Source organism: Cherax quadricarinatus, chromosome 67 (genome assembly GCF_038502225.1).
Source record: "Cherax quadricarinatus isolate ZL_2023a chromosome 67, ASM3850222v1, whole genome shotgun sequence".
Taxonomy (NCBI): Eukaryota; Metazoa; Arthropoda; class Malacostraca; order Decapoda; family Parastacidae; genus Cherax; species Cherax quadricarinatus.
Genome location: NC_091358.1, coordinates 5,652,910 through 5,678,205, shown reverse-complemented (window position 1 = coordinate 5,678,205; position 25,296 = coordinate 5,652,910). Strand labels below are relative to the sequence as shown.

General features: G+C 39.4%; 2 protein-coding genes across 4 annotated transcripts in view; one reads left to right on the top strand and one right to left on the bottom strand.

Annotated features, from left to right (window-relative positions):
* Positions 1-6,898, top strand: part of LOC128699602 (synaptonemal complex protein 1-like) — a 161,054-nt gene extending 154,156 nt beyond the window's left edge. For all 3 annotated transcript variants that reach the window (XM_070099353.1, XM_070099351.1, XM_070099352.1), the window contains exon 21: positions 5,726-6,898. In XM_070099353.1, coding sequence (XP_069955454.1) covers positions 5,726-5,833 — 108 coding nt within the window. In that variant the 3' untranslated portion in view covers positions 5,834-6,898. The remainder of the gene's footprint in view (positions 1-5,725) is intronic.
* The window catches only part of LOC128699603 (zinc finger protein 90), a 207,155-nt gene extending 183,956 nt beyond the window's left edge, over positions 1-23,199 (bottom strand). Inside the window, exon 1 of the mRNA XM_070099355.1 lies at positions 22,767-23,199. The gene's annotated coding sequence lies outside the window, so the exon portion shown is untranslated. The remainder of the gene's footprint in view (positions 1-22,766) is intronic.
* Between the last annotated feature and the right edge of the window lie 2,097 nt (positions 23,200-25,296).

Sequence of the window (25,296 nt, the reverse complement as noted above, 5' to 3'; positions counted from 1 at the left end):
ATGCATGTGGCATGATTGAAAGCCAATTCAAGACTGTTTCTTCACTTCCTGTCATTTTCTCAGATAACTATGCTCAGTGTGAAAGACTTGGGAATGATAATGTCAGAGAATCTCACTGTCAAAGATCACAATAATGTATCTACCACATCTGCTAGGAAAATGATAGGATGGATAATAATAACCTTCACAACTAGAGGTGCCAAGCCCATGATGATGTGTAATAGAATGGTATATATATATACAGTGGACCCCCGGTTAACGATATTTTTTCACTCCAGAAGTATGTTCAGGTGCCAGTACTGACCGAATTTGTTCCCATAAGAAATATTGTGAAGTAGATTAGTCCATTTCAGACCCCCAAACATACACGTACAAACTCACTCACATAAATACACTTACATAATTGGTCGCATTCGGAGGTAATCGTTATGCGGGGGTCCACTGTAATTGGGGCCCTGATATTATATTCTATAGGGAGTTTATTATATTATATCAGGTCACTTGTTATAGGTAGTAGGTTGGTAGACAGCAACCACCCAGGGAGGTACTACCGTCCTGCCAAGTGAGTGTAAAACGAAAGCCTGTGATCGTTTTACATGATGGTAGGATTGCTGATGTCTTTTGTCTGTCTCATAAATATGCAAGATTACAGGCATGTCTTGCTACTTCTACTTACACTTAGGTCACACTACACATACATGTACACATTTATTTATACACACTCATCTGAGTTTTCTTTGATTTTATCTTAATAGTTCTTGGTCTTATTAATTTTCCTTTTATATCCATGGGGAAGTGGAATAAGAATCTTTCCTCCGTAAGCCATGCGTGTTGTAAAAGTCAACTAAAATGCCGGGAACAATGGGCTAGTAACCCCTTTTCTTGTAAAGATTACTAAAAAGAATAAGAAGAAGAAAATTGTCAAAGTGGGAAGTCTGAATGTGCGTGGATGTTGTGCAGATGATAAGAAAGAGATGATTGTGGATGTTATGAATGAGAAGAAGCTGGATGTCCTGGCTTTAAGTGAAACAAAGCTGAAGGGGGTGGGAGAGTTTCAGTGGAGAGGAATAAATGGGATTAGGTCAGGGGTTTCAAATAGAGTTAGAGCTAAAGAAGGAGTAGCAATAATGTTGAAGGATAAGCTATGGCAGGAAAAGAAGGACTATAAATGTATTAATTCAAGGATTATGTGGAGTAAAATAAAGATTGGATGTGAAAAGTGGGTTATAATAAGCGTGTATGCACCTGGAGAAGAGAGAAGTGTAGAGGAGAGAGAGAGATTTTGGGAAATGTTGAGTGAATGCGTGGGGAGTTTTGAATCAAGTGTGAGAGTAATGGTGGTTGGGGATTTCAATGCTAAAGTGGGTAAAAATGTTATGGAGGGAGTAGTAGGTAAATTTGGGGTGCCAGGGGTAAATGTAAATGGGGAGCCTTTAATTGAGCTATGTGTAGAAAGAAATTTGGTAATAAGTAATACATATTTTATGAAAAAGAGGATAAATAAATATACAAGGTATGATGTAGCACGTAATGAAAGTAGTTTATTAGATTATGTATTGGTGGATAAAAGGTTGATGGGTAGGCTCCAGGATGTACATGTTTATAGAGGGGCAACTGATATATCGGATCATTATTTAGTTGTAGCTACAGTTAGAGTAAGAGGTAGATGGGAAAAGAGGAAGGTGGCAACAACAAGTAAGAGGGAGGTGAAAGTGTATAAACTAAGGGAGGAGGAAGTTCGGGTGAGATATAAGCGACTATTGGCAGAAAGGTGGGCTAGTGCAAAGATGAGTAGTGGGGGGGTTGAAGAGGGTTGGAATAGTTTTAAAAATGCAGTATTAGAATGTGGGGCAGAAGTTTGTGGTTATAGGAGGGTGGGAGCAGGAGGAAAGAGGAGTGATTGGTGGAATGATGAAGTAAAGGGTGTGATAAAAGAGAAAAAGGTAGCTTATGAGAGGTTTTTACAAAGCAGAAGTGTTATAAGAAGAGCAGAGTATATGGAGAGTAAAAGAAAGGTAAAGAGAGTGGTGAGAGAGTGCAAAAGGAGAGCAGATGATAGAGTGGGAGAGGCACTGTCAAGAAATTTTAATAAAAATAAGAAAAAAATTTGGAGTGAGTTAAACAAGTTAAGAAAGCATAGGGAAAATATGGATTTGTCAGTTAAAAACAGAGTAGGGGAGTTAGTAGATGGGGAGAGGGAGGTATTGGGTAGATGGCGAGAATATTTTGAGGAACTTTTAAATGTTAAGGAAGAAACAGAGGCAGTAATTTCATGCACTGGTCAGGGAGGTATACCATTTTTTAGGAGTGAAGAAGAGCAGAATGTAAGTGTGGGGGAGGTACGTGAGGCATTACGTAAAATGAAAGGGGGTAAAGCAGCTGGAACTGATGGGATCATGACAGAAATGTTAAAAGCAGGGGGGGATATAGTGTTGGAGTGGTTGGTACTTTTGTTTAATAAATGTATGAAAGAGGGGAAGGTACCTAGGGATTGGCGGAGAGCATGTATAGTCCCTTTATATAAAGGGAAAGGGGACAAAAGAGACTGTAAAAATTATAGAGGAATAAGCTTACTGAGTATACCAGGAAAAGTGTACGGTAGGGTTATAATTGAAAGAATTAGAGGCAAGACAGAATGTAGGATTGCGGATGAGCAAGGAGGTTTCAGAGTGGGTAGGGGATGTGTAGATCAAGTGTTTACATTGAAGCATATATGTGAACAGTATTTAGATAAAGGTAGGGAAGTTTTTATTGCATTTATGGATTTAGAAAAGGCATATGATAGAGTGGATAGAGGAGCAATGTGGCAGATGTTGCAAGTATATGGAATAGGTGGTAAGTTATTATACAAAGAGCTCCCATTATCATTTACACCTGGCACCCCAAACTTTTGGCTCCTATACATTCACTTAACATCTCCCAAAATCTCTCTCTCTCCTCTGAGGTGCATACAAATGCTGTAAAGAGTTTTTATGAGGATAGTGAGGCTCAGGTTAGGGTGTGTAGAAGAGAGGGAGACTACTTCCCGGTAAAAGTAGGTCTTAGACAGGGATGTGTAATGTCACCATGGTTGTTTAATATATTTATAGATGGGGTTGTAAAGGAAGTAAATGCTAGGGTGTTCGGGAGAGGGGTGGGATTAAATTTTGGGGAATCAAATTCAAAATGGGAATTGACACAGTTACTTTTTGCTGATGATACTGTGCTTATGGGAGATTCTAAAGAAAAATTGCAAAGGTTAGTGGATGAGTTTGGGAATGTGTGTAAAGGTAGAAAGTTGAAAGTGAACATAGAAAAGAGTAAGGTGATGAGGGTGTCAAATGATTTAGTTAAAGAAAAATTGGATATCAAATTGGGGAGGAGGAGTATGGAAGAAGTGAATGTTTTCAGATACTTGGGAGTTGACGTGTCGGCGGATGGATTTATGAAGGATGAGGTTAATCATAGAATTGATGAGGGAAAAAAGGTGAGTGGTGCGTTGAGGTATATGTGGAGTCAAAAAACGTTATCTATGGAGGCAAAGAAGGGAATGTATGAAAGTATAGTAGTACCAACACTCTTATATGGGTGTGAAGCTTGGGTGGTAAATGCAGCAGCGAGGAGACGGTTGGAGGCAGTGGAGATGTCCTGTTTAAGGGCAATGTGTGGTGTAAATATTATGCAGAAAATTCGGAGTGTGGAAATTAGGAGAAGGTGTGGAGTTAATAAAAGTATTAGTCAGAGGGCAGAAGAGGGGTTGTTGAGGTGGTTTGGTCATTTAGAGAGAATGGATCAAAGTAGAATGACATGGAAAGCATATAAATCTATAGGGGAAGGAAGGCGGGGTAGGGGTCGTCCTCGAAAGGGTTGGAGAGAGGGGGTCAAGGAGGTTTTGTGGGCAAGGGGCTTGAACTTCCAGCAAGCGTGCGTGAGCGTGTTAGATAGGAGTGAATGGAGACGAATGGTACTTGGGACCTGACGATCTGTTGGAGTGTGAGCAGGGTAATATTTAGTGAAGGGATTCAGGGAAACCGGTTATTTTCAATTAGTCGGACTTGAGTCCTGGAAATGGGAAGTACAATGCCTGCACTTTGAAGGAGGGGTTTGGGATATTGGCAGTTTGGAGGGATATGTTGTGTATCTTTATATGTGTATGCTTCTAGACTGTTGTATTCTGAGCACCTCTGCAAAAACAGTGATAATGTGCGAGTGTGGTGAAAGTGTTGAATGATGATGAAAGTATTTTCTTTTTGGGGATTTTCTTTCTTTTTTGGGTCACCCTGCCTCGGTGGGAGACGGCCGACTTGTTGAAAAAAAAAAAAAAAAAAAAAAGGTCACTTGTTATATTGTATCTTTATATATACTTCTAAACTGTTGTATCTGGGCACCTCTGCAAAAACAGTAATTTTGTATGAGGTTAAAGTGTTGATTGATGATGAAAGTATTTTCATTTTGGGGATTTTCTTTCTTTTTGGGTCACCCTGCCTAGGTGGGAGACGGCCGACTTGTTGAATAAAAAATAAACTGGTACACTTTTAAGTAAGTTCCCAAAACAGTGGGTATTCAATCTTGAATATGCTAATGTGTGCCACAACCAACAGTACTTACTGTTTACCGCTCTATTCTACCGTTACCTCACCTATGGTATATAATATATGTGGATCTACAATGGCAAATTATCTAAAACCAAGTATCAATACAAATCTACTGTTTGAACAGTCAGTCGGATTCCAGACAACACATCCCTCCATATTTCAAATATCTCTCCTAATTGTTTCGAAAACATTGTCAGAAGTCATCTCTTGAACTTGATGTAATGTTTGATATGTAGGAGTCATAAGCATTCACTGTCAGGTTCATCTTGTACTGCTAGCTTATTCAGTTCCTACCTTCCCATTGTAATCTAGACCACTTTGTTATGTGCAGAAATTATGCTGAATTGTCACTCAGAATTTAATTTAGATATAAGGGGTAAAGCAGCTGGAACTGACGGGATCATGACATGGAGAGCGTATAAATCTATAGGGGAAGGAAGGCGGGGTAGGGGTCATCCTCGAAAAGGTTGGAAGGAAGGGGTAAAGGAGGTTTTGTGGGTGAGGGGCTTGGACTTGCAGCAGGTGTGCGTGAGCGTGTTCGATAGGAGTAAATGGAGACGAATGGTATTTGGGACCTGACGAGCTGTTAGAGTGTGAGCAGGGTAATATTTAGTGAAGGGATTCAGGGAAACCGGTTATTTTTATATAGCCAGACTTGAGTCCTGGAAATGGGAAGTGCAATGCCTGCACTTTATAGGAGGGGCTTGGAATATTGGCAGTTTGGAGGGATACGTTGTGTATCTTTATACGTATATGCTTCGAAACTGTTGTATTCTGGGCACCTCTGCAAAAACAGTGATTATATGTGAGTGAGGTAAAAGTGTTGAATGATGATGAAAGTATTTTCTTTTTGGGTCACCCTGCCTCGGTGGGAGACGGCTGACTTGTTAAAAAAAAAAAAAATAAATAAGCTTTATCCAAATATGTGTACTAGTGTTAAATAGCTGGTTAATACTAGTTTTAGTCTTCCTGACATATTTCACATAACAAGGAGCTTTCCTTATAATGTACCAAAAAAAGAATAAAAATCTCAGAGCTAAATCAATACCCTATAATTCTTGGAAATAAAATTTGACAGTATACGTATTTTTGACTGTGTAGCTCTGATCGTTGAATAAATTTATCAAATAAAACATAAGTTTCTATTCCAGGTAAAGGTAGATAATCAGAAATTGAACATCAAGACTTACAGTAGCATAAGCCCAAGACAGAAAAAAACTAATTCAGTCTCAGAAATAAAGCCATCAATCACAGAATGAACTGAATAGCAGCAACAGTATTATAGAACTGCATTGAGCCATTTATTTTAGAATTTAGTCTATGCTCGAGGTATATAATTTTTTTTTTTTCCTATTTGTTTTGCTTGCTTTATTTTCTTAGGATAATAGTAATGATTTAATATTGGTCAGATAGTGTATAATTTTTTAAACCATTTCTTATTTGTGCAAGGATACAGTGTAATACACTAATACTGCCCTTATTTTCAGTTTTAAAAATGTTAAGGAAATTTATATTTTTATTGATTTCACATTGATTTTCAAAAAAATCAACATAACCTTGCCCTAAAGGTTAAGTTTAATGAATTTGCAGTGTTTCCAAAACTTGAGAGCAACATTACTCACATTGGCATAGTCTCTAAACCTTTTCAACAAATAAAAACTTGTTTCTTGACATTTAATAGAAAGTTTCAATCAATAAAATTTATTAATTATGTTGCAGAATAATTTGCATATTTTCTTTATCTAGAATCTAGCTCTTAAAAACATTTTTTTTATTACATATTATAGTTAATTTATTAAATATATTATCTTGGCTTCTTAATACAGAATATTATATATGATATAAATAGTGCAGGAATTTTGAGGTACTCCGTCTTCTTAAATTTTATTATGTATCTCTTTGTTCTTGAAATATCAGCTACTCAAAGGGAATTTTCATATTTGAAATTTGAAAAGAAGTGAAAAACAATGACATATAGATATATTGCGGAAGTAATAGTCATTAATATTGTAGTATGTATTTTTATAGAATTAATTTCCAGATTCTGTTTGCATACATGGCTTTCATGTTTTTACTACTGCATTAATGATCTCAGTTTTCACTTTCTTCTATATATGTACTATACATGTACATATATGTATTGTACTTGTCCCTTGTCATCTGATAGAAATTATGCCGACTTGTTAAAAAAAAAATTATTATTATTATTAGTGTATTTCATGATTTGCTTTGGTTTCATTTCATTATATGTACATATATATGTAACTATTGCTTACCTTTCACTGGAAGTAATTTTGATCTTTAATAAAAAAGTGGAAATTAAATGTTTATAAATATTCTTATGTGGAGTAGTCTTGAATACTATTCAGTAAGACTGAAGCACAGTACTTAAAATGTTTGTGATTTTAGACACAACATAGAAACCTCCCATTAACAGACATCGTCAAAAGACAATGATGGTCAAGATTTTTTTCATTGCAAACAACAAATCTTGATGCATACCCAAATTATCACATTGTAGCCCATAAACTCATGACCCATACCATTCAAAACATTTCTACCTACAATAAAACACGATGATCATCGTTAGAGTCAAGGGTGAGGACCAAGCCAATAACCTCATACATCTCCACCTCGTTTAGAGGCCCCAGTGACTCCATTGATTCCATCCTCAATTCAGGTCAAGCAGCTGTTGCTATTCTTCACATGGCTGTATAATAAGACTTTATTTACTGTACTTAAACATACAAAAACAAAGAATTGCAACACCTGCCATTTACCAGTGCTGAAACTTATCTCCACCCTGCAGACTAATAGTTTATAGTGAAACTAATACAGTGGATCCCCGACATTCGATATTAATCCGTTCCTGAGAGCTCATCGAATGTCGAAAATATCAAAAGTCGAATTAATTTTCCCCATAAGAAATAATGGAAATCAAATTAATCCGTGCAAGACACCCAAAAGTATGAAAAAAAAAAATTTACCACATGAAATATTAAGTTTAATGCAATAGAATAATTACAATAACAACAATAACAATAGATTAATAACAATAGAGTAATTGACACTTACCTTTAATGAAGATCTGGTGATGATTGATGGGATGGGAGGAGAGGAGAGTGTGGATGGTGTTAGTGTTTAGAAGGGGAATCCCCTTCCATTAGGACTTGAACTGGCAGCTTCACCATGCCTTACCACACTGTGTATGCCACTATGATTCTTAAATCTTTCAAACCAACCTTTGCTGGCCTTAAATTCACTCACATCACCACTAGTTGCAGGCAATTTCTTTACCAAATCATCATGCACTCCGACACACGCACTCCACTTTCGTACTTTGCAGTTATCTCTTTCTTCACTTCAGTAGTCATTAGCACCTTTTTTCTCGAAGGGGGGTTGGCACTAGAAGCTTTCTTGGGGCCCATGGTTACTTATTTTGAAGAAACAAGCACCAAAAACAGTGATAATATGGATAATATGGAATGTACCGAATGTATCCTTAGATGGGCGCACACTGGCTGGCTTGTAAACACTGGCACACACGGGGTAGTTCAGGCCACACGTGGACACGTCTTGTACGAATCGTATCAAATGTCGTGTTTTCCATTGAATGTCAAGGCGAAATTTTTGCGTTAAAATGCATTGAATGTCGGGGGTGCACTGTATTTGTAGGCTATCAGCTTCCTTCACTGGTATACATAAGAACATAAGAAAGGAGGAACACTGCAGCAGGCCTGTTGGCCCATACTTGGCAGGTCCTTTACAATCCATCCCACTAACAAAACATTTGCCCAACCCAATTTTCAATGCCACCCAAGAAATAAGCTCTGATAACTCTATCCACTCTCATATTAAGTCCCACTCAAATCCAACCCCTCTCACTCATATATATTTTTTTTTTCCAACAAGTCAGCCGTCTCCCACCTAAATTTGAAACTACCTAAAGTCCTAGCATCAATAACCCAACTAGGTAGACTGTTCCACTCATCAACTACCCTATTTCCAAACCAATGCTTTCCTGTCCTTTCTAAACCTAAACTTGTCTAATTTAAATCCATCACTGTGGGTTCTCTCTTGGAGAGATATCCTCAAGACCTTATCAATATCCCCTTTATTAACTCTTTCAGGGTTTCGGCCATACTAGTACGGCTTACGTGCCTGTGTCCATGACGTACTAGTACGCATAAATTCTAGCGCCTTCAAATCTAATGAGAGAAAGCTGGTAGGCCTACATATGAAAGAATGGGTCTATGTGGTCAGTGTGCGCAGTATAAAAAAAATCCTGCAGCACACAGTGCGTAATGAGAAAAAGAAAACTTTGACCGTGTTTTTGGATTAAAACAGCGACTTTGCACTATATTTTAGTATGGTATTTATTGTTGTATTCTAGTTTTCCTGATCTCACTGTATAGAATGGAAGACATATTACAGAAATTGCAATGATTTTGACTGGTTTTACAATGAAAAGTACCTTGAAATTGAGCTCAAAGTAGCAGAAATGTTTGACTCTTACCAAAGTTCAAAAATAAACAAATCATGCCAAGGGTTCAATACACGTCAACTGGTGAGTCTTAATATTCTTTCACACCTGCGCCGATATTATTTAAACCATTTCTACACTAATGCAGTAGTCTGCATATGTTATGGGGCTATAGGACCCAACATGTATTTATAAGTAACAGTTACTATAATAATACCTAATTATATTGAATTGATGGGGACTTTGCTCTAAATGTCAGAAGGACTGATCAACCTTATGACTGAGAGGCAGCTGGGTCAAACCTATTTTTCTCAATATAATAGGTTATACTATAGACACATAAACACACAATTTAAATAAGTAGTTTATAAAGTTGTATTTCTTTTTGTAAAAGTAAAATTAAGAGGTGGTAGAATTGTGGTAACTGGAGAATTGTGCTTGGCAACAGTCTTTTGTTTTGGTGGGAGGAGCTTAGGTATGCTTCTCTCTCTCTCAACTAACTAAACTAACTCTCTCTCCCTCTCACTGACTCTCTCTCTCTGTGGCTGACCTTCAACCTGGCAGGATCTCTGGGTCCTTCTCCTATCTTTTGGGGCATCATGTGTGCTCCAGGGGTGAGTTTTTATAATTTAAGTTTTGGCCACCATACCCAGGGTGACTAAAGTGTGTCAAAACACTGGTTAGCCCAGAGTTATGTCAGGAAGAGTGAAGGACAAGAGTTGTTGCAACACACCATGTGGAGCACAGGCATGGAGTGTGTAGATTTTGTTTTGAAAATGGAGGCTGTGATTGTATATTCTGTACATATCTATTGAGAATACAGTTATATTTTTATAGTAGTAGTTTACATAACCTGTGAAGAGGGCTGGTGAAAGGGTATCAGAGACACTCAAGATGATCAGCCATGATGTAAGTATTACCCCTAGACAAATAAGGCCATTAAGTAAAAGCTACCCCACACTAGAACATGTAGTGAGAACCTTACCATCCAAGAAATAAGGGAAACCAACGTAACATGGGAGCTTGACCGGGAGAGTTATTTGACTGCTAAAATAACTCAAAACATTCTTTGAACTATATGTGCTGGTATGGGGTAATAACAGTTGCATGTTTCTGGTAGAAGATTTACCAAGGTGGGTCAGTGGAAGTGTTGTTTTCATATATTAGTTTACAGGTTGTTTTTCTCCTAAGGTGGGAGAAAGGTTGAGTAACACATTTTTTGTTGTGGTTATGGTAAGTGCTATGTGCATAGTTTACATTCAATTTGTGTTATTTTATGTGCCTGTGGGAAAACTTTGTCCACTGATACTGTAAGAGGGAAGCAAGTGTTTAAAGATAAAACTATGTCAGAAGATGAGTCTTCAGATTTTTTAGGCTTCAGGGAAGAAGGTAATAATTCATCAGTAAACATGCCTGTTAATAGTGAAGATGAGGAATCACCTACTCCAGGTGATATGGAAATGGAGAGAATGAGACTGAAATTAGCTGTACTAGAGGCTGAAATGAAATTAATGAAAGCTAAGGAGAAAGAACGTCAAAGGTTAGGAGGTTCAGAACAAGAGCCTGAGCAGTACTTTAACATAACTAAAGCTGCAAATTTTGTCCCTAAGTTTACAGAGAGTGACCCAGATAGGTATTTTTCTTTTTTTGAGAAGACTGCTTTGGAGCAAGGATGGCCCAAACAGAAGTGGGCTACCCTAGTTCGCACACAACTTGTAGGTAAAGGATTCCAGAGAGTAGAGACTCTGGAGGGGCAAGATTTTTCTGATTATGATAAGATTAAAGAGGAAGTATTGCTTGCATACCAAATGATACCTGAGAAATATAGACAAAAGTTCAGGAATCAAAAATTTCAGGATGGGCAGACCTTAACTGAGTTTGGGAATGAGAAACTGTTCCTTTTTAAGAAATGGGTTTGTTCCAAAGGAGTTAATAAAGACTATAACAAATTAGTAGATCTGATGGTTCATGAGGAATTGTACAATACAATCCCTGTTGACCTCAGAGAATATTTGGAGGACAAAAACCCAGAAAATCTTTCAGAAGCACTGGATCTAGGTGACCGATTCTTGGCTCGCAGGGAATTGGTAAGTAAAAACAGTCATGCTGCTTCTGAAAATTTCCCCACTCGTTCTAAACCTTATTCCAAGTCCTATGGTCATAAAGGTAAGTGGGACAAGAATTTTCAGGAACAAATGAAGGCTGAGGTGCCCTCTAAAATAGAAGGAAAAGGTAAGTCAGCTGGAGTTCAAAGTTTACCTAGACAATCAGATACTGTTTCAGGTCCTCGAGTAAACAGTACCAGTCCTACACCAAATGGTAAAAATACCTTTAAGAGTTTTATCTGTTACTACTGTAACAAAACTGGACACACTCAAAAGTTTTGCTGGTCAAGGCGGCGAGATCAGGAAAGGGAGGAACCACCCCAGAGGACTCTAACTGCAGAGATACATCCAGTTGCCTGCATTAGGTCTTCAAGGCAAGGTGAGGAGGAACCTTTGGATCTAGACCCCAGGATGTGTATATTTTCTAGTAGGTCCACAGTTGGTTTGCAAAAGGATGTAGGCAGAGTTGAGAACATACTGTCCTTGAGAGATGGATGTAGCACCTACTCTTTGCTACGTGCTGGAGTGCTGCCAGTGTCTAAGGATACCTATACTGGGGTAGATATATTGTTGAAGGGTATTACGGGTTCAACCATAAGGACACCTGTACACAAATTATGGGTAGAATCTGCATACCAAGTTGGCTATCTCCCTGTAGGTATCTCCGATGAAATTCCCTTCGAAGGGGTCGACCTCTTATTAGGGAATAATGTTATGGGCCTGTTAGACAGTAAGGAACAACTAGTTTGGGGGAAACCAAGTCCGAAATGTTGGGAGGAAATGGCTAGGAAAACCCTGCCAGACCTTCTCCCTGATGGTTCCACCATGAGAAGTATGGCTCATGATCATGCTACCAACAGTCTTCATGATATTTCTCATGAGGATGGTGAGGGCTTAAGTTTGGTAACTCTGCTTTCTGATGTTGAACTGCAGTCAACTGAAGAAAAGGATGTTCCAGCCAGAGCTGAGCATGATTGGAGAATGGATCAGTTAAATAGTGTGAGAGAGGCTGCACCTGCTAGGGTGCAATTAATTTCTGTGCAGGAAAATGTCGCTGTTGCTGAGGAAGAGATTTTACAGTTAAATAAGTGTTTTCATTTCAGGGAGGAAACTCTTATAAAGAATTCACCTCTGTTTGCAGTATCGATGGAAGGAGAACAAGGGCTTTGTCCCCAGGTGGTGATGTCCAAGGTTTCCAGGCATTTCTTCTGGTCTCAGCTGTGGGAGACTGTCAGAGAGCATATTGAGACCTATCATGCCTTTCAAATTATAGGGAAACCTAGTCGAAGTATTAAACCTGTTCCCCTTCAGCCGATTTCAGCACCAGGTGAACCCTTCAGCAAGCTGGTAGTGGATGTCGTTGGCCCACTCCCAAGGACCAGAATGGGAAATAATTATTTACTAACAATAATTTGCTCCACTACCAGGTACCTGGAAGCAGTCCCTCTGCATAAGATAACTGCTCATGTAGTCTTAAGGGTTTTGATGAAGTTCTTTTGTCATGTTGGTTTTCTTCAAGCAGCACAAACAGATCAAGGATCTAACTTTACCTCTAAGTCTTTTAGAAATGTTTTGAAGGGACTAAAAGTAGAGCCTCAGTGTTCAACTGTGTATCACTCTCCATCTAAAGGGGAAATAGAGAAATTACATCAAACCCTCAAGACAATGATGCAAGCCTATGGTATAGACAATACTAACAACTGGGATGAGATGATCCCTTTCTTTGTATTTGCTGAGTGGGGAAGCACTCTGGAATCTCTGAGCTATTGGCTTGGGGATGATGGTGATGCTCCCCCCTCGGAGCTTTTTCTCAGTTTCAGATACTGTTTGGCTCGTATGAGGTGGATGGTACCAGTGAACGTGCCCATCAACCAGACCAGGATGATGATGTGGGACCATATATGGACCATGATACTCTGGAGGCTGGAGAGGAAGTGCTGATACTGGAGCCAATTCATGTGAAAATCTGTATGGCAAGTTGCTGTGAGCTGAACATGTTGTGGGGGAAGTTCCCAGGGGTTAGATATAAAACCCACACCCCCAAGCAAGAAAAGAATGAGTATAGGGTACACAATAACCGGTTAAAGGGTTTGAAGTTATGTCAAAAATTCAGAGAGACCAATGTTTTAATGGAATGTAAAGGGCTGCAAAACAATAATCTGTATGAAATACCAAAAGTGTATTTAAGAAATAACATGTGTGTAAAAGATTTTGGGAAATGCATGCTTGGTTTTAATGAGAAAAATGTTGGAGAGTTGGCTCAGCCACCTTGGAACTTTATAAAAGTTTGGGATGTCAGTAATGGGAAAAAGTTGAAACTCCATGAGGAAATTGTTAAGGAAGCTGAGCCAATTCAACAATTTTTGTGTGGGAAAAATCTGTATGAAAAATTGGAGATGGAGGAAGAAGTGAAATTCTTCCAACACCAGTTTGTAGTGCTTAGTGAGAGTCAGTGGGCATTCCCATGCTTCATGGTTCCCAAATTAGATGGCACCCTGGGCATAAACACTGACTACCACAGAGTACGTTTAACAACTAAGGTTTACAGAATTAGAAAGATTGATACTTATGCACTAAAAGATGCAAACATTTTAAATAAGCTAAAACATGGAAGATGTGATTTCCATGGTCTGTGTTCAAGCACCATTTTAATGTGTGTAATGCAAATTGTGTTCATTGTGTGTTTAAAATTTGTGTGTGAGATGGAACGTGATGGTGTTTGTGTAAACTTGATGTATCCAACCTGGGTGCAAAGAGATGTCTTTGGTGTTTGCTGTTGCACTGCGAGAGGTTGCAGAACTGTTACTGTCTATGAACAACCTTCTAAGTTTAAATGTCAACATTTTACCACAGGAAAGAAAATTTTCATTTTGGGGCTGGCTATTCAGCATTTGTACATGTCTCAGGATCTCTTCATCCTGTTCCTGTGTATGGTGACTAAAATCAGACTCTTAGAATGGGCTTGGTTCCTACAGCCTTTTAATTTGGAAGTCAAATATATAAAAGGCTCAGAGAATGTGGTTGCTGATGCTCTCTCTAGATGTTTCATGTAGATGCATGGTGCGTACTTTGTACATAGTGTTTGTCTTGTGCTGACCTTGTTGTTTTTGCAGTGGTGAACTCTCAGCGAGCCTGAGTACTCTCTACCAGCCATCTGACTGTGAAGGGTCGAGTCAGAGCCAAAAGTGTGACGAGGGTCAGGGTGTAAGTAAATGTGAGTTGAGGCAGTGGTTGACAACCTTCGGTAACATGAGACGTTCAGGAAGGTATGTGATGTGTCTTGGTGTGCTCTATATACAAAACGGCCCGACGGTTTGCCTTTGTGGTCCCCTGGACCCCTCCATGTTCTATGTCAGCCTCCTCTTCATAAGTTTGGAGGATCTGTGTGGAGTGGGACCTCGGAAGATGGGCTTGAGTGCCTGACCATGTTAAGGATCGTGAGTGTTGACTGGAAGTCTCACTGTTTGGTTCGGCCACCAAGTGAGAGACACCTTGACATGTTTTGTGAAGTTTCCTGCCTGGTGTACACCTGACTGCTCTGGGTTTGGCTCTACTCTCGTCTCCTGATCAGGAAGATGCCACCCTGGAGTACCAGTTGCTTGCTGGATTACCGTAGCAGAGGCACAGGCCTGTTGGTGCGGGCTGTCACAGTGGGCATTGTGTGCAAATTTTGCATTATAATGTGTATTGTTTAAAAGCCACTAAAATTGTAAATAGTTACACCCTTGAGTATATGGGTATGGTTAAAATGCTTTTCTAAAAAATTCTGCAATCTGTTGTAAATAACAGTAAAGTGAAGAGTAGTTATGGTGCTAGGAAATATGTAGCATTTCTAGTAGTCTTGTTTACCGCCTTCAGACTTAAGCAATATACTTTTTACTAGCCGTATCCTGAGGGACACGGCTAGCTTTTGTGAGACTTCGTCTGGAGGTGGGGGTGTTATGGGGCTATAGGACCCAACATGTATTTATAAGTAACAGTTACTATAATAATACCTAATTATATTGAATTGATGGGGACTTTGCTCTAAATGTCAGAAGGACTGATCAACCTTATGACTGAGAGGCAGCTGGGTCAAACCTATTTTTCTCAATATAATAGGTTATACTATAGACACATAAACACACAATTTAAATAAGTAGTTTATAAAGTTGTATTTCTTTTTGTAAAAGTAAAATTAAGAGGTGGTAGAATTGTGGTAACTGGAGAATTGTGCTTGGCAACAGTCTTTTGTTTTGGTGGGAGGAGCTTAGGTAGGCTTCTCTCTCTCTCCCTCTCACTGACTCTCTCTGTGGCTGACCTTCAACCTGGCAGGATCTCTGGGTCCTTCTCCTATCTTTTGGGGCATCATGTGTGCTCCAGGGGTGAGTTTTTATAATTTAAGTTTTGGCCACCATACCCAGGGTGACTAAAGTGTGTCAAAACACTGGTTAGCCCAGAGTTATGTCAGGAAGAGTGAAGGACAAGAGTTGTTGCAACACACCATGTGGAGCACAGGCATGGAGTGTGTAGATTTTGTTTTGAAAATGGAGGCTGTGATTGTATATTCTGTACATATCTATTGAGAATACAGTTATATTTTTATAGTAGTAGTTTACATAACCTGTGAAGAGGGCTGGTGAAAGGGTATCAGAGACACTCAAGATGATCAGCCATGATGTAAGTATTACCCCTAGACAAATAAGGCCATTAAGTAAAAGCTACCCCACACTAGAACATGTAGTGAGAACCTTACCATCCAAGAAATAAGGGAAACCAACGTAACACATAACAGTAAATCTTATTTTTTTTATGAGAATAAAAATTTGAAGTGGAAAGGGCCTGGGGACGTGACTAATGAACAGAGGAAATGCTATTTTAGTGCCAGGAATGTCTTTCTTGTTTATTCTGGATCCTATTTGGAAATTGGCATCATTTGAAATTTGTGTGAAATTGGCAAAACTGCCAAATTCCGACCACTGTACGTATTGGATAGTTGAATTGGGTAAATTGGTGGTTTTGTGTACTCTTTCAATAGAAAAAATGGAGTTCTAGCGAAATAGTTATGATTTCTGCCAACTAGTACATTGGAATTAGCCAAAAATAGGGCTCAAATTGGGCAAAATCGCTGATGCATAAACATCGTCGGGACCGCTAACTTTGCGAAAGCATAATTCTTTAAGTTTTCCATCAAATTTCACACTTTTGGTGTCATTACGATCGGGAAAAGATTCTCTATCTTTTCATGAGAATAAATCATTTTTTTTTTTTGAAATTTTGGGGACCCTGAGAACAAGTCTCTGAGAGGGCCTGTGGACCCTGAAAGGGGTAATACCCATCTTCCACTTATACACTTCGATCATGTCTTCCCTCATTCTTCATCTAACAAGTGAATGTAATTTAAGAGTCTTCAATCTTTCTTCATAAGGAAAATTTCTAATGCTATGTATTAATTTAGTCATTCTATGCTGAATATTTTCTAACGAATTTATGTCCATTCTGTAATAAGGAGACCAGAACTGAACTGCATAATCTAGGTGAGGCCTTACTAATGATGTATAAAGCTGCAGTATAACCTCTGGATTTCTGTTACTTACACTTCTTGATATAAATCCCAGTAATCTATTTGCCTTATTACATATGCTTAGGCATTGCTGTCTTGGTTTAAGGTTACCGCTCACCATAGCCCCCAAGTCTTGCTAATGAGGGAGCTCAAACCAACACCTCAACAGTGTCACAGATGTTGACTCTGGCCACTCAGTAAAATATTGCGGGTTACAAAAATAATGTCCAATCTGTAGAGGAACAGATCATAATAAATTAAATTGTGACTATCACTCTTCCTGCCTGACCTGCAATGAAGCACATTCCTTGTATTCTCATAGGTTTTCCTTTTTCTTTGGAAAAGTTAAATAAAATATTTGAAAGAGACAGAGGCCTCGTCATATCACTAGGCTATTACCCGACTCCACTTACAGGGAAGAATACTGTATCTTGCATCTCCTACTCCAGAGTTGCCTGACAACCCCTTCCCCTAATGCTCAGCATTTTCCTTCCATACTCGTACTCATGTTTCTAACCCATATGTAGCTCTCATTGATGTTCCCACCTCTGTACGATCTGTCTGCTTCACTGCCCACACTTAAACCTCAATGCCAGACACTTTCCAAAACCTGCCACCTCTAAACCTAGCAACAATGCCATTCCTTCACAAACTGCAGTATCTGAGCAAATACCGAAGATTTTCATTACTGCTATATACATATGAGGGAGGAAGTATGGAAGAAGTGAATGGGTACAGATATTTGGGAGTAGATTTGTCAGCAGATGGGTTTATGAAGGACAAGGTTAACCATAGAATTGATGACGGAAAAAAAGGTGAGTGGTGCATTGAGGTATCTGTGGAGACAAAAAATGTTATCCATGGAGGCAAAGAAGGGGATGTATGAGAGTATAGTGGTACCAACAGTTATGTGGGTGTGAAACATTGCTTGTGAATGATGCAGCAAGGAGGAGGCTGGAAGCATTGGAGATGTTGTGTCTAAGGGCAATGTGTGGTGCAAATATTATGCAGAGAATTCAATAGCACACAAAATGCATGCTAAAGGAATAACAGGAAAAGTTGGTAAGTGGATCTATAACTTCCTCACAAATAGAACACAGAGTAGTAGTAAACAGAGTCAAGTCTGAGGTGGCTATGGTGAAAAGCTCTGTTCCACAAGGCACAGTACTCGCTCCCATCTTGTTCTTCATCCTCATATCTAACATAGACAAGGATGTAAACCACAGCACCGTGTCTTCCTTTGCAGATGACACCCGAATCTGCATGACAGTGTCTTCCATTGCAGACATTGCAAGGCTCCAGGCAGACTTCAACCAAATCTTTCAATGGGCTGCAGAAAACAATATGAAGTTCAACGATGAGAAATTTCAATTACTCCAATATGGTAAACATGAAGAAATTAAAACTTCATCAGAGTATGAAATTAAGACACATGTGCAACATGTGGGTGTCTTTATTGTAGACGTTTCGCCATCCAGTGGCTTTATCAATACAAATTCCAAGACATAACTTGAAGACAGTAGGACTATATGCAGAAGATATAAAACAAATTCCAGCCACACAATAGAGCAAAAAACTAACGTCAAAGACTTGGGAGTGATCATGTCGGAGGATCTCACCTTCAAGGACCATAACATTGTATCAATCACATCTGCTAGTAAAATGACAGAATGGATAATGAGAACTTTCAAAACTAGGGATGCCAAGCCCATGATGACACTCTTCAGGTCACTTGTTCTATCTAGGCAGGAATATTGCTGCACACACAGCACCTTTCAAGGCAGGTGAAATTGCTGACCTAGAAAATGTAGAGATCCTTCACAGCACACATAATGGAGATTAAACACCTCAATTACTGGGAGCACTTAAAGTTCCTGAACCTGTACTCCTTGGAATGCAGGCAGGAGAGATACATGATTATATACACCTGGAAAATTCTAGAGGGACTAGTACCAAACTTGCACACGAAAATCACTCTCTCCGAAAGCAAAAGACTCGGCAGACAATGCAACATCCCCCCAATGAAAAGCAGGGGTGTCGCTAGCACGCTAAGAGACAATACAATAAGGGTCAGGGGCCCAAGACTGTTCAACTGCCTCCCAGCATACATAAGGGGGATTACCAATAGACCCCTGGCTGTCTTCAAGTAGGCACTGGACAGGCACCTAAAGTTGGTACCTGACCAGCCGAGCTCTGGCTCGTACGTTGGATTGCGTGCAGCCAACAGTAACAGCCTGGTTGATCAGGCTCTGTTCCACCATGAGGTCTGGTCACAGACTGGGCTGCGGGGGCGTTGACTCCCGGAACCCCCTCCAGATATAGTCCATGTACCTGTTCAGTCACTCCACAAAATTATAAGTCCTATTTTTGAAATTGTACCATTTGTTCATTATCTACCTTTCTTATTGCACATATGTTTGCAGTTAACCATAAAAAATCCTACTTAATAATCTATGTCTAATTTTTAAGTAATTTTTATTAAGCATTAAGATTAGTGTGCCCGAAATGGATTGCATACTAGTGACTTTCATTTGTGCCACCAACACAGGATGGGTATAGGGTGCATAATAAAAATATTAAACTAAAACTACCAATGTTTTATTACACGTCAACTGCATTATTATGTATACCACATAAAGAAATAAAAATTTGTACAAATTTCTCACATGACATCCACTCTGTTCTTATGCATTATGCAATTTTGGATGCACGTTTTCCATCACATTTACAAAAAAAAAATCATTGTATTTTGAGAAGCTTTATAAAAAATTTCTTTAAGTACACTGTCCTTAACAAAATCTTTTTCTATTTATATTAGCAATGTATAAGGGCAATGTGTGGTGTAAATATTATGCAGAAAATTCGGAGTGTGGAAATTGGGAGAAGGTGTGGAGTTAATAAAAGTATTAGTCAGAGGGCTGAAGAGGGGTTGTTGAGGTGGTTTGGTCATTTAGAGAGAATGGATCAAATTAGGGGTTGTCCTCAAAAAGGTTGGAGGGAGGGGGTAAAGGAGGTTTTGTGGGCGAGGGGCTTGGACTTCCGGCAAGCATGCGTGAGTGTTAGGAGTGAATGGAGATGAACGGTATTTGGGACCTGACGAGCTGTTGGAGTGTGAGCAGAGTAATATTTAGTGAAGGGATTCAGGGAAACCGGTTATTTTTATATAGCCGGACTTGAGTCCTGGAAATGGGAAGTACAATGCTTGCACTTGAAAGGAGGAGTTTGGGATATTGGCAGTTTGGAGGGATATGTTGTGTATCTTTATATATGCTTCTAAACTGTTGTATCTGGGCACCTCTGCAAAGACAGTGATTATGTATGAGTAAGGTGAAAGTGTTGAATGATGATGAAAGTGTTTTCTTTTTGGGGATTTTCTTTCTTTTTGAGTCACCCTGCCTCGGTGGGAGATGGTGACTTGTTAAAAAAAAAAAGTTGATGTGAAATAAAAGAATGTGATGAATGGTTTTGAAAACCGACAAGCTGAAGAATTGAGACACTTATGCAACATATGGGAATCTTTATTGAAGAAACGTTTCGCCACACAGTGGCTTCATCAGTCCAATATAAAGTAGTAGAAATGGGTAAGGAGAGTAGAAGTTTGAGGTAATCAGTCCCTCAACCTGGAATCGATGTGTTCAGTCCATCACTCTTGTAGGAAGTGCAGCATAGGGCCAGAGAGGTGGCTTACATACTGCGGTGAGATGAGTTGAAGCAGGAAGAGGCGGGATCACAGTGGGACCTGCCACTAGTGTAAGTAGGTCGTCGTCCAAAAGTTGGGCAAGCGTTGAAGTCTTTGTACCAAGATCCCATGATGTTGCAGTGTCTGACAGATGTGATGAATGGTTTTGAAAACCGACAAGTACAAAGACTTCAACGCTTGCCCAACTTTTGGACGACGACCTACTTACACTAGTGGCAGGTCCCACTGTGATCCCGCCTCTTCCTGCTTCAACTCATCTCACCGCAGTATATAAGCCACCTCTCTGGCCCTATGCTGCACTTCCTACAAGAGTGATGGACTGAACACATCGATTCCAGGTTGAGGGACTGATTACCTCAAACTTCTACTCTCCTTACCCACTTCTACTTTGTATTGGACTGATGAAGCCACTGTGTGGCGAAACGTTTCTTCAATAAAGATTCCCATATGTTGCATAAGTGTCTCAATTCTTCAAATAAAAGAATATTGACAGTTTAATTAATCAATCAAAACTAAGTGCTAAACCCACAACGAATATACAGATTGACAGTTTAGTGGGTAGGAGATAGAAGAGACAAAGAATACAGAGTATGAGTATTAGTTGGCATCTAGATAGGGGTCGAGGTTCAAACCCCAGCACGAGTGGAAATGTTGGACATGTTTGCTCACCCTTGTTACCTCTGTTCACGGAGCAGTAAGTACAGTAGGTATCTGGTTAGTTACCAGCTTCCGCTTCACACACGGAGGGCCCGGGTTCGATTCCCGGCAGGTGGAAACATTTCGACGCATTTCCTTACACCTGTTGTCCTGTTCACCTAGCAGCAAATAGGTACCTGGGTGTTAGTTGACTGGTGTGGGTCGCATCCTGGGGGACAAGATTGAGAACCTCAATGGAAATAAGTTAGACAGTCCTCGATGACGCACTGACTTTCTTGGGTTATCCTGGGTGGCTAACCCTCCGGGGTTAAAAATCCGAACGAAATCTTATGTTATCTTAAGGGTACTTGTCACTAGATACACACTTCTCATACCAACAATAACTAAACCAACCAGGCTCACTGAGACAAGTGCAACCATAATAGACCACATATGGACCAATATACTAGCCCCCCTTAAATCAGGGATAATCACAGATAGCACTACAGACCACTACCCTACCTTCCTCCTGACAAACATTAGTAAACCACCACTTGAATACAACGAAGTCTCATTTAGACTCCATGACGAGGCCTCAATAAGGAAGTTCACAGCTGACCTAGAGACTGTTGGCTGGCTTACAGAATTCTCCAAGGCCAATGGTATTGATGACTGGACAGACATTTTTCTTAACAAATTACTTAGACTATACAACAAACATTGTCCTATAAAAACGAAACAGATCACAAACAAACGGCTTGGTTGCCCATGGCTAACCAGCACCATTCTGAAATCCATTGACAAGAAACACCAATATGAAAAGCAATATAGACAGGGCTTAATACACAAAGATATTCTTAAACACTATTCATCAGTTCTCACCAAAGTAATAAAGAAAGCCAAACAACTATACTACTCCAGTAGATTCACAGACACTAGAGGAGATATAAAAAAGACCTGGAAAACACTCTCTCAGATTCTAGGGACCCACAAACTGAAAAAAAACAAGAATATTGTCCTAACTAAACCTAATGAAACACCACTACATCCCACTGACACAGCTAACAAGATAAACTACTTCTTCTCAACCATAGGATCTAATCTCGCCAATAAAATCCCACATACCAATGCCCATGCCGGGGACTACCTAGATGGGAATTTCCCAAATTCCTTCTATCTTGCACCAACTGAGCCCTCGGAAGTCACCGAGATTATAAAGTCACTTAAAAATAACTCGGGGAATCTGTCTCATGTCCCACCATTACTGTACAAGCGAGCGGCCCATATCCTTTCGCATGCTATTTCATTACTTTTTAACAAGTCACTAGAAACTAGCACCTTCCCGAAACTACTCAAGATGGCAAGGGTTACACCAATACATAAAGGTGGTGACCCTACAGACTTAAACAACTATAGGCCAATATCAAACTTACCATTGCTATCCAAAATCTTTGAGAAACTCGTGCACAGGAGACTATATTCATTTATAACAGCACAAAACATACTCAACCCCTGCCACTTTGGATTCAGGAAAAATAAAAGCACTAATGATGCAATCATAAAAATGCTAGATCTGCTTTACACAGCATTGGAAAATAAGGAATATCCACTAGGAATTTTTATTGACTTAAGAAAAGCTTTTGACACAGTAGACCACGACATCCTACTCCACAAACTTGACCATTACGGTATAAGAGGCCATGCGCTTGCTTATTTCAAATCTTACCTTACTAGTAGGTATCAGTACGTCACCATTAAAGACACAGCATCAACAACACGGCCACTTGATAATGGAGTTCCCCCAGGGAAGTGTCCTTGGTCCCCTGCTCTTCCTCATATACATCAATGATCTTCCAAACGTATCCCAACACCTGAAACCCATTCTCTTTGCTGACGACACGACTTACGTCATCTCTCACCCTAATCTTGCCACCCTCAACACCATTGTTAACGAGGAGCTGATCAAAATATCGACTTGGATGACAGCCAATAAACTTACGCTTAACACTGACAAAACCTACTATATTATGTTTGGTAGCAGAGCAGGAGATGCACAAATTAACATTAAGATCGACAACACTCTAATTACCAGACATAATGAGGGCAAATTCCTAGGCCTATACCTTGACAACAACCTGAATTTCAGCACCCATATCCAACACATAACCAAAAAAGTATCCAAAACGGTTGGGATCCTCTCCAAGATACGATACTACGTGCCGCAAAATGCCCTTCTCACACTATACCACTCACTTATTTATCCATACCTCACCTATGCTATTTGAGCTTGAGGATCAACTGCAGCAACACACCTAAAGCCAATAATAACCCAACAAAAAGCTGCAGTAAGAATAATCACTAAATCCCATCCCTGGCAACACCCCCCCCCCCCCCACTCTTCATAGATCTGAACTTACTCCCTGTTCAGTACATCCACACTTACTACTGTGCAATCTACATCTACAGGACCTTAAACTCCAATATCAACCTTAACCTAAAACGCTTTCTTGACAGTTGTGACAGAACCCACAGACACAACACCAGACACAAACATCTCTATGACATTCCCCGTGTCCGACTAAACCTTTACAAAAATTCAATGTATGTCAAAGGCCCTAAAATCTGGAACACCCTACCTGAGAACTCTAGAACTGCAGACACATTCATCACCTTTAAAACTACCATTAGAAAACATCTTATCTCCCTGATACACCCCCCACTACACGAATACCACTGGTGGTTCACACTATTCAGGTATACACAAATACAATTACATAGAATATCATACATAGCAGCTAGAGAACCTAGGGTCAGACAGGGTGACTTATTTCCATTGGGGTCCTTTACACTCACTCACCCATTTGACCATAAACAGAAATATTAATCTCAATCTTAAAATAATGAATCCTATGATACTCCAATACTGAAACTATGTACTGTGCCAAAACAAAAGCATTCACATTGCTAAACTCACAAACTAGTATTTAGTCACTTAGCCATAATACCAACTTACCTCATAATTTGTAATATTTTAAAATAAAGAATTAAACTAAGTCTGCCCGAAATGCCTAGCCATGCTAGGCGTTCTAGTGGTACACTCTGTAATCATTATTTAACTACATGTAAACCACACAATAACCAAATTCTGTAAATTCAACATTGTAATCCTTATGGAGAATAAACTTTGAATTGAATTGAATTGAATATGTGTGTGTGTGTGCTCGCCTATTTGTGGTTGCATGGGTCGAGTCGCAGCTCTTGGCCCCCGCCTTTTCGCTAAAAAAATCCGTTCCCTCCCTGCTCTAAGTGCCTTGTTGTACCTCTTGTGTGTGTGTACTCACCTCTATGTGGTTGCAGGGGTCGAGATATAGCTTCTGGCTACTAGTGTGTGTCGCATCTTGGGGAAATGAATTAAGTAAGGAAGTAAATAAGTTTAATTAAAAGACGCTATTGGAAATAAGACGATCTTCGATGATGGGGCTCTGGTGCCTAACGCTCTCGCTTCACACGACGAGGGTCTGGGTTCTATTCCCAGCCAGAGTAGAAACATTGGGCGTGTTTCTTTCCACCTGTTGTCTATGTTCCCCATCAGTAAAATGGGTATCTGGGTGTTAGTGGACTGGTGTGGGTCGCATCCCGGGACACTGGCCTAATTTGCCCGAAATGCGGAGCATAACAAGGGGCTTTCTATATAGTAGTATGTCATTGATGTCAGCTAGGACTGTATACCATTTCCATGTACTTGTAGTAAATAAATATATTATTATTATTATTATACTGATATACTGACTTGGGTTATCCTGGGTTACTAACCCTCCAGGTTAATACTCCGAACAAAATGGTTACATGACATTTAATGAGTTTCTCTAAATATTAAGTAAGTAAGTTTATTCAGGTATACACAAATACAGTTACATAGAATTATCATACATAGCAGCATATGTGTAGAGAACCTGGGATAACCCAAAAAAGTCAGAGTGACTTATTTCCATTGGGGTATTGAGTTTTCTTTATATCTGTGTAAGTTTCTGGTTTTCTTTATCATCTTGTAGAATATAAACTTACATATATTGGTAACATCTATGAAACGTTATACTGTAATTTAGGTAGCATAAAACATTTTAAATATAAAATGGAAATGATTATATTTTGAAATTAGGATATAGAAATTGATTGTTGAGTCATTCTAAGTTAATTTTATATATCCTATAAACGTGTCCCTGAGCCGGTCTTCCCACAAGACCATTGTAAAAAAT